This window comes from Vitis riparia, chromosome 7 (assembly GCF_004353265.1).
Source record: "Vitis riparia cultivar Riparia Gloire de Montpellier isolate 1030 chromosome 7, EGFV_Vit.rip_1.0, whole genome shotgun sequence".
Classification (NCBI taxonomy): Eukaryota; Viridiplantae; Streptophyta; class Magnoliopsida; order Vitales; family Vitaceae; genus Vitis; species Vitis riparia.
The window spans coordinates 5,725,869-5,735,893 of record NC_048437.1 but is presented as its reverse complement, the minus strand read 5'-3'; the positions used below and the strand labels follow the sequence as shown (position 1 = coordinate 5,735,893).

At 40.6% G+C, this 10,025-nt stretch overlaps 2 protein-coding genes across 3 annotated transcripts; both read right to left on the bottom strand.

The window, feature by feature from the left end:
- Window positions 1-208: 208 nt before the first annotated feature.
- Window positions 209-4,640, bottom strand: LOC117918795 (AP2-like ethylene-responsive transcription factor ANT). 2 transcript variants are annotated; one of them, XM_034835688.1, is made up of 9 exons: window positions 3,693-4,640; window positions 2,869-3,547; window positions 2,522-2,604; window positions 2,364-2,372; window positions 2,190-2,278; window positions 2,037-2,110; window positions 1,899-1,949; window positions 1,707-1,786; window positions 209-1,267 (listed from the first exon to the last, which is right to left on the bottom strand). In XM_034835688.1, the coding sequence occupies exons 1-9, from the start codon at window positions 4,009-4,011 to the stop codon at window positions 603-605; spliced, it is 2,049 nt and encodes a 682-aa protein (XP_034691579.1). In that variant the 5' UTR covers window positions 4,012-4,640; the 3' UTR covers window positions 209-602. The 2 variants fall into 2 exon arrangements, with proteins under 2 accessions (XP_034691579.1, XP_034691580.1); XM_034835689.1 differs by having other exon boundaries at window positions 1,707-1,783; window positions 3,693-4,636.
- Window positions 4,641-7,570: 2,930 nt separating this feature from the next.
- Window positions 7,571-8,620, bottom strand: LOC117919312 (short-chain dehydrogenase ptmH-like). Its single transcript, XM_034836474.1, has one exon. It carries the CDS (start codon window positions 8,574-8,576, stop codon window positions 7,737-7,739), a length of 840 nt encoding a protein of 279 aa, XP_034692365.1. The 5' UTR covers window positions 8,577-8,620; the 3' UTR covers window positions 7,571-7,736.
- Between the last annotated feature and the right edge of the window lie 1,405 nt (window positions 8,621-10,025).

Sequence of the window (10,025 nt, the reverse complement as noted above, 5' to 3'; positions counted from 1 at the left end):
CAAGTAATTATGGGTCACTAAGTAATAAATTAAACCACAAAGTTTTCATATGGGAATCCATCTACAGCCCCACAATTCCCTTCCCACCCTTTTTTGAATAATGGGGATGGGATGTCTTTTGCCTTTGGAGAAAGCTAAGATAATAAAGGAAAATTGCAATGATGGTGTTGTGGAGATGGAGAACTAAGTGCTGGTGATGCCAGAGAAATTGTGGTCAAAGTCTCAGAGCAGAGACTATCTTTGCATTATTGGGGGAACACTGAGCTGGTTCTGTACTTAATAGGACCAGTAAAGCTGAATCTAATTATGAATTGGGGCTTTCCCATATTGCCGAAATCATTTCATAAGAGTTCAATCAACATCCCCTCTAAAGTTTCCACCACCATTTCTTTCAAGATCTTCATAAGATCGGCTAAAAAGGATGGATTGGAAAATTTTGAACCATGTTCACAATAGGTCCCACCCTTGACCCCCATTAACCCCCCAATTTCCACCAGTAATTCAGAAAAAACCAACATGAAACCATTCTCTTTCCCTTTCCCTTTCCACCCATGTTTTGTAAATGCAAAAACTTTTACCAGTTTTGCCAAAACACAAGTTTCTTAGCCATCAGTCCAAGCCGCAAAGACAGGCATGTGAGGCATGGGGATTGCAGGCCTCAGCTGGGCTGATGGGATCCAGGAATTCACAGTATTTGCTGGAGTGGCGAAGAACTTGGGTGCTGACGGGGGAATTGCAAAGAGCATAGGAAGGCTGGTTTTATCAGGGCTACCTTCTCTTGAGCTGCTCAAGCTAGTCACCAATGAGGAAGCATTTGACAAGTGGGTCCCCATCTTGGCCGAGTCTTCAGCCTCTTGCTGAGCTGGACCCATAGCGTCCATCCCCATCAGATTGTGTGGGGCCACCGGGAAAGATGGGGCTCTGTAATGATCAAAACTCAGTGGCTTCTGATCAAGCTGTTTCAAACAGGAGTTCGATTGTTGAGAAGACTGATAGAGCACCATTTTCCATCCTGATTCACTTTGATTGTTATCCTGGGAGAGAATGGCTTCCCCACTGCTGGTATGAACAGAAGGGTTGAGATTCTTAGCCTCACTGGTGGATTCCATGTCCTTGTTTCGCTTAGCAAGTTCTCCAGCAAGAAGGTTACTGCTCGCCATGATCCGCTCCACATCGTACCTTGTTATATCAAAGTTGGTTACGGCATTTACCCCACGGAATTTTATTGCAGCAATGTCATAGGCTTCAGCTGCTTCCTCTTGGGTGCCTGAAATACCAGTAGTATGAGAACCAGAAGTAGCTTTTTGGATATGTAAGTTTACCGAGAACGGAAATAGCTCCACTTCCATAAGATCTAAATATGAATATAAGGGCAACAAGAAGTCCTCAATTGGAGATTAAAGTATGAACACTCTCTCTGAAAAGATCAGCCTTATAAAAGCTTGGTCTCACTAAATTCCAACCCCGTACGACATCAAAGTGGCTCATGATCAGCCTTATGGAGTGTATCATCAGTGACTGAAAAGACACGAGTTCAAGGAGACGAGATAAAGACTAGCCTTTTGTGGATCATAAAGCACATTCTTTATTCTCTTGGTTAAAATTTAGATTTAAGAATATGAGTGAAGAACACAACCACAATATGTAATAATGGCATGAAAGGTTCTTGCCCAGGAAACTAAAGATTGAGAAAAAAAAAAACTCACTGAATGTCCCAAGATAAAGGTCCTTGTTCCCTGCAACTCTGCCAATTCGAGCTTGCCACCGTCCATGTTGGTGATGTCTGCTAAGAATCGAAGCAGGAAAGAGATTTCAGGGGATTTTTTCTCGCCTTTTCTCTCAGAGAACATGACAATACAATTACAAGATGAGACATAAGCAGAAAATAATAGTAAGACCTTGTCACTCCTCTATACATGGAAGCCCCCCTAGAAAAGCCACTGCTTTTCCTGCAAAGAAGATAGATTAAGAAAAGAAATGAAATGGAGTGTACAAATCAAGACACCATACTACAATGAACAGAGCGAAGCATTTACCTTCTCAAGTGGGCAACATACTCCTGTCTGGTCATGTTCTTCATATCTTCAAGTTCTTGTTGATAATTTTCCAACTGCCAAAAAACAAACGACTGCATTTCAATTGCAAAGAACCAACAGATCACTGCACTCCAATGGGGTTCAAATTATTACCGGGAAATTGATATGGGTAGAAGGTCCCCAATACTTAAGTGCTGCCAGATCATAAGCTCTTGCAGCTTTTTCTTCCATGTCATAACCCCCTAAAATCAGTTTCAGGACATGAGATGATGAAAAATTGAATGGGGTGTATGATTAAATGTTGAACCTCTCTACAAGAAGGCTTACCAAGATAAACTGAAAATTAAAAAATCAACGTTGATTTGAATGACATCCCCAGAAAGCAAGAACATAGAAATCAGAAACAAGCGCCAGTCGTTAGGGCAAGAACAAAATATGACAAAAAATTGCAGAGACAGAAGAACTTCCTAGGGCATGACACTAACCTTGCCTTCCTTTCCTGCTTTGCCCTTCTTTCTTGCAACTGTTGTCCCATAGATGAGCTTCATATCTACCTGTCCATCTATGCCTGATAGACATAAAACAGGAAAAAGAAAAAAAAAAGGTAAAGATGTGATAGGAAAACAAGGAAGGCAAAAGGGGGAAACATGAGGGAAAAAACACAAGCGTAGGAAATCTGAAACGGTGATGCAAGAAAGAGGATAAATTAATAAGGTGCAAAGAAAGAGATGTTTTTTAATACCAAATAAATAAATAAACCCAGTTTAAGAAATAACGCCTAGATGAAACAAAAAGAAGATAAAAGGGATTAAAGAAACAGGCAAGAACAAACCTTGTGACACCTCTATACTGTGAGGTTCTCTGCCCAAACGTATCTAAGGATTTCCTATGAACAATTTGCTTCTGATCCACTTTGTCAGGACCTCTTTTCTTTGTATCCATAGCCACACACTCGGTCACAGTCGGTGAGATTTGTTGTGAACCTGTAACACAGCTTGATTGGGAGCCAGGGCTCATGGACAAGCTCAGAGACTGTAAATCCCCATACCCCATTGTACTCATAGACCCAGATTCTCCTCCATTGTCACTCATGCAACCAATCATCTTGTGCCCCAGTGATTCATTTGTTGGATAGTTCCTGGAAACCCAGTTCTTCATGCCAGGCAGCCCAGTGTCTGCCATATTTGGGAGCTGGAGATTGCCATCTGCTGCAAGCTGGGTTTCCTTGGTCTCTTCCACCAGTGGTGTATGGAACATCTCATGGCTTCTAAATCCAGAGACGTATGGGTATTGTTGAAGTTGAATTAGCTGCTGCTGCTGCTGCCGGGAGTTGGATTGAAGTTGATTCAGGCAATTTTGACTGTTGGGCTCATTCTCAGGGTTCTGATGGTAATACATGCTATCTAAGCTAAGAGCCATTGCTTCTCTGTCATTGCTTTCATAGTGATGGGTCCCCATGGTTGCACCACCAAAGAAGTCCTCCAGCTTCGGAGTTGAAGTTGGCACCATCCCTTCGTATAAAAAGTCAAAGACAGAAGCGTCCAGAGAAGAGTAAGAAAGTAGTGTTCCACAGTACTAAGGAAAACCCAAAAGAGTTGAACCCAAAAAAAAAAAGAAAAGAAAAATTAGCAGAATGCAATAGAAGTTTAAGCTAACCTTGCGGTTGTGACCTGCTGAGAGCTTCCATTATGCAAAGAGACCCATCGGACTTGAGTGGCATCACAGACAAGGGTGAATAGAAGCCACTATTTTCTCCTTCAACCCCATAGTAAATGCCTGAGTAGTTAAGGTGAGAAGGAGAAGGAAAAAAGCCAGTTGAGACTGGAGTAGAAACAGCTGTAAGAGTAGGAGGAGGCTGTGTTTGATGATGGTGATGAGGGTCTGAAGGAACATCCATGTTCATATGAGGAGAGAGAGAAAAGCCCAACCAGCTATTGTTGTGGTTGTTGTTGCTATCATTACTCAAGGACTTCATCTTCTTTCCACCTACCAGGGGAGATTCTTGGCAAGTTTCTCTTGATGCAAGGCAACAGCTCAATCATTGGGAAACAAATAATCTAATCATTCCAACATCTCTTTGCTTCCCTCCATTTTGAAACTGGGTTTTTTGTTTTCTAGCTGCAGAACTCATTGGAACACATCTAACCTTCCATCTAAGCGAAACCCAACTCCTGAGCCTATTCACCCGCCCTCTCTCTCTCTCTATCTCTCTCTGAAAAGATTTCTAAAGAGAACAAAGCAAGTTCCTTTAAACTAAACAAAAAGAATGAGTTCCAGCAAGCAATGCTGGGCATCCTTCCTGCATTCCATAGGGATCTGTGTATGAGAAAGACCTCTTCTTTTGCTTTTCCTCCGCTCCTTCTCCTTACCTTTTCTTTTCTTTTCTTAATAAACACATTTCCAAATATCAAACATGCAGTAAAAAGATTAGCAAGAGTAACCCCTTCTCCTTCACACCATAGAATCCAAGAAATCTCATATTTTTATTTTTTTCTCAAATGGACTCACCCTTTCACTCTTCAATACTCACAAGCACCTCCTACAAAATCCTTAAACTATAGCCAAACTCTCTCCAGTCTCTCCCCCATCCTCCAAATTTAATGCCCAATAACATATATGAGCTGGTGAATAAGGTATGGCCCCATGGGGAGGGTGAGACCATATTAACATGATACGAGTTACAACTTACAACATAGAACTGGTTTTGCTTTTTATTTTTTATTTTTTTTACAGCCTCACCCTCTCTCAGGAGCCAGGACCCCCTCTATAGATTTCACGGGGGGGCAGAAGACAAACTGTCCATGCAGTCACTTCACCACAGTACACACCCTGCTCCTGTACTGGACCTATTACTTTGCATTTGCGACTCCACCCAGGATAAGTATCTGCATCTGTGGTATTATCAGCACTCTCTCCATACCGCTAGATGACGCCGTTTCAAATTTGCCGACATGGACTTAGTTCCCCACTTCACCCTGCTCAAGATATTGCTGTGATTTCCCAATAAGCACCTAAATTTATTATTTATTTCTTCTATGTAAGTAGAAAATGATTTCATTTGTGATAAACATCTAATAGTAATAGTAGGCATGGAAAAATAAACTTGGAATATATGAGCATGCAAATTTACTTTAACAAAAGACCATTTACAATTCAATGCAAGTACCCATGCGTATTGTCTTTTGAGCAGAAAAGTTAAAAAGAGAAGACTAGCAAAACAAAAATCATAAAGAAAATTAAAAATATAAAAAAAAAAAAGAAAAAAGAAAAAGGAAAAAGTTCAATGGACGAGATTACCATATCACCCTCTGCCTTTTCTGCAAAATGACCACAGCAACCCCAATACAGTGGTGTGTACAGACTACAGATGTGGCCCAACGTGATTCTCCTTTTTTTGTGTTTTTGAAAGTAAACCCAACCACGTTTCCCATCAAATTTAAAACCCATTGGAATAATCTATCCATATGTCGAAAAAGAGAAAAAAAAAAAAAGGAATTATTAATGTGGAAGATACAGAGTATATCTTTTAAATTTGCTTTTATCAGCCATGGATGAGGATGTAGTCAACAAACCTTGTTGTAGACAAAAAGGGAGACGTGGGTCATTGTGATAAACTTCAACAATAGAGAAAGATAAAGAAGAGGGCCGCCTCATGCGAGGTCTGCCGCAGGATTTGATATTCTCTGGTCCATATTTTAAGGGCAAGAATAATTGGGATAAAGATTGCTGGGTTAATTTATCCAGATGGATGACGGATGATGATAAGTGAGAGTTCACATGAGGCACAAGATTTTCAAACTTGCAATGTTCCAAAAAATGATGAGTCAAAGCCTCGAGGGCCCTTGAAAAACTTGCTTTCTATGGGATGTGCATTTTGTGATCTACCATATAATCAAAGCTCCAAATAGAGTAAATTGCCTGGCTCTCTCTTTTTGGAATATTTTAAAAGAATGACCAAGGCGCACTTGAATTTCTCTTTTTTGTACTTTTGTTTTGGTCGAGTTTGAAGATGTTTCCAGTGGTAAAAGGCATCCTTCCCTCTTTGAGAGGCAAGGTCTGAACAGCGAGTTCTATATTTTTCTGGAAAATTTTATTTTTTTGGAGATTTGGCATGTATATTGGTTTCTTTAAAGTAGGCGATTTAGAAACATTTTACATGGGATTTCTGTGAAGGTGGTTGCAGAAATGAGTTTCCCAAGAACTTGGTGAATTGAACATTCCCACTTTATGAAATTAAGAGGGTGGTGCCTTTTGTTATACATGGAATCCAAAATGATCTGAAAATGTTGCATGTAATTTTGCATGAGGAAGTTGGTGGAGACAGATTTTCTAGTGGGAATGATTTGGTTTGAAAAGAGAGTGGGGAGTTTGGGAGGGAAAGACGTACCAAGTGGAGGGGAGAGAATGTGGAGGAGACCCTCTTTTGATTGAAGTAATGATGAGTAAATCCACTGAGCGCTAGAGGCCAATTTAATTTTGCCTGAAATAGTGCATGGCCTAGCAAAAGGGCTTTGTGCTGCCTTAGCACATACGCTTTTTTTCATTTTCACCATCCTTTTGATGGGAAGCAGATGAGGGAGGGTTTGGTGGTGCCTCTTTTCTCCATTCTTCTGCTTTTAATAGGCCTGCAGGCACTAACCCCCTTTACTACCAATATGCTTCCCTCAAACCTCTTTACCATTCAAGGACCATTATGCCTTCTGGTACTGGGGCACCAATACCTTCATCACCCATCACTTGCCTTGCCCTCTGTGTATGTTCGTTTCTTTGTAACTTGAAAGAACTTTGCCCATGCCAAAGCAGGCTGAAGTTGGTTCAATCCCTCTGACCCAAAACTTTCAATTTTCCCTAAGAGTTGGTCTTGCTGTGATACAGGGACTCAGCACTACTTGGATACGTACCAAGAAAAGGGCTTCACAATTGTCTCATGGAATAATGCATAATCTTCATGAATGGGCTTATGGAGATCACTCCCACAGGGATATGCAATCTCATCTTTTCTTGTTTTGGCTTTTCCAAAATAAGAAAAGAGAAGCCGAATGTAGAATCAAAATATTCGTGGCCCCATTTCTCTAAACTTCTATATTTTCTCTCTAAACCTTTGACCTTGAGGCTTCCAATTGCTTAGTTTATAACCTGTCTTATGTATAAGTACAACCTAACAGTTGCTGGATCCTGTTTTTCCAAGCCTAAGGTCTTCCAAGAAATAGGTACTGACAGATCTGAGCATCCAGGCTAAAGATTTTTTCCTTTTCTTATGTGTAATAAATGTCCTTTTATTTATTTAGTCATTGATTGATTTTGTTAACATACAGTTTGTTGGGTGATCCAAGAAGGCTACCAAGTTATGCACATCATAAATAGGCAATACACCTTAAGCTCATTTTTGAAAAGTAACAAGACATGAATAAGAAAAGGACTATCCTTAATAACTTCATTTTTCAGTATAGTAAATGCCTTTATTATTATGAGAAAAATATGATGAATGTCTACTCTTTCTAATAAACACCCATTTATTATAAATTTTATGCCCCTTTTACGAACGATGATTTATAAGAAAAAGGGAAACAAAACTCCAGGCCTTAGGACAACAATTCCAATTCCAGCCATCATAAGCCTCAGATTTCATTCTTGTGCCTTGGTACAAAATAAAAGCAATTAGCCAGACTTAAAGCATTCTGACCGATGACAGAAACTGATTTAGACCTTCTTGTTTAGATTGAATCGAGTAGAGAAGAAGAGGTCTCTCACCCATAGGGGAGAGCAGGAAAGCACAGCAAACAAGCCAGTCATATGACCGAATACAATCTGCTTTGGTGGTTTAGGACTCAAAACTTTCTTCACAACATGTCTGGCAAAAACTGCAGCATCTGTTGCTTTACCACTCTGGGAAGCCCTTGCTCGCTCTGCAATGGCCTCCTTGAATTCCTTATAGAGCTTCCAATCACAGTTTCCCAGTTTCTCCATGTTAGCACTCCCAAAGTTTGATCTTATGGCCCCGGGCATCACTAGCACTACGTTAATTCCAAATGGCCTCAACTCAACACGTAGAGTGTTTGACATAGCATGCACTGCAGCCTTGCTGGCACAGTATGATCCAGCCCAAGGGGTTGGCACTTTCCCAACCACACTCCCTACATTTACGATCATTCCGCTACGCTGGGCAGCCATGTGAGGCACTACTTGTTGCACCAATCTCAGTTGGCCCAATGTGTTAATTTCCCAAGCCTTCCTAACTGCATCTAATGGAAGTTCAGCCAGAGGGCCAGTGCTTCCTATCCCTGCGTTATTGACCAAAATGTCTATGCGTCCACACTTGGATAAAACAGTGTTCACTGCTGATGCCACGCTTTCATCCGCCGAGACATCAAGCTCGAGTGTCTCAATTTTATCTTCAGAGAGTTCTAACATGTCCTCCATCCGCTGTGGGATGTCAGAGGCAAAGACATGGCAATTTTGCTTAGCAAATGCCTTGCAGTACTCAAAGCCAATGCCCCCTTTGGTGCAGCCGGTGACTAGAACAACCTTAGGGTCACTCATGTTTCTTTAATTGTAACCATGGTTGATTTCTTGATTCTTATAAGAATCAGAGGGATCGGTTTGGATCTTCGAGGTGTTTCTTGTTCATAGTTTTAAGAGTATGCTTCAGAATATGCCTTTAGGCATATACTTATTTATCTGAATCAAATATTAGCCGGCTATAGTAGGCTTGTTTTTGCTTCTGGCCGTTTGTGTGATGTGGGGATGCCATCTTGCAGTCTGGAACCTTCGTAATTGGTAAGAAAATATGAGTCCATTTGAACAGAGCCACAAGAGCCAATTTGGCAGTGCTGTAGCGTCTGTTTACATCAAAGCAGAGTCTTTTTCTCTCTTTGGCAGAGACCCCATCTTCTATTTATAGTCTTTGGGCTAACCCATGAGCTTCTTAGTTGGAGACAGATCAAGCTCATCATCCTGCCAACTCAGCCAGCTGCTTCCAATAGTAAATATTAGGTGCCCAAAGCTCATAATACAGAAGAGTGGAATCAATTATTTTATTTTTTTTATTTTTGCATCAATTTCACTTTACCATTTTCAAATCCTGAAACGAACAGCACAAGTTCCATGAAAACCAGAGTATTATGCTAAATAAGAAATCATGGTAATGGAAAAGGGAAAACAAAGAAATGAAGAAATGTACAAGGAGGAAAGGAATAATGGGAATTGAATGAGGAAGGAGCAGTTTGGTATTTCACGTGGGAACATAAAATCCAAAGAAAATCTAAATAAGATCGCAAGAACGGCCAACAGGGGTCAACAGGAAAAAAGTGGAGGATGGATAGCAACCAAAATGAGAGCGACTACTGTATGCACGAGAGACCAAAAGGTCTTTAGGGCTTGTGGCACTCTTTTAAGAGAGAGAGAGACAATACTTTTTCCTCACCATTAAAGTGTCCCTCCCCATTTACCATACGCCAGCCAGTAGATCTCTGCATACTCCTAACCTCATTACTCTCTTTAATTCCCTTTACCTTCCTCCCCTCCTCTCTAGTCTCTACTTCTCTCTCCCTCACTGTCTCTGATATGTCATTCTCTATCCCATATGTGTCATGTCATATTCACCTTAGATTTTCTCTCTCTCCCCAGGGCTACTTTGGTCAGTGCAACATCTATGCATACCCTTTTTAGTTTTCTTTTCCCTTTTTTTTTTTTTTTGGAATGTTTACTAATGGATTATTTATTAATCATTTATTTTCTTTACTCTGATAAGATCCTTTTCCTCCCTCTTGTCTTGCTGAAGAGGCCTAGCTAGGATTCGTATCACAAAGAGAGAAAACATCCAAGAAAAAGAAGAAAAGCTTGGAGCAACACTAACCCCATCGAGTATTGAGCCATGGCAAACCAATCACCAAAATACCCACATTCCTTGGACCCCTCTATTGTCTGAAAGAGAGTGAGAGGAAGAGAAAGTTATGTTGTAAAACAATTGAATACATCTAATATAGGGGT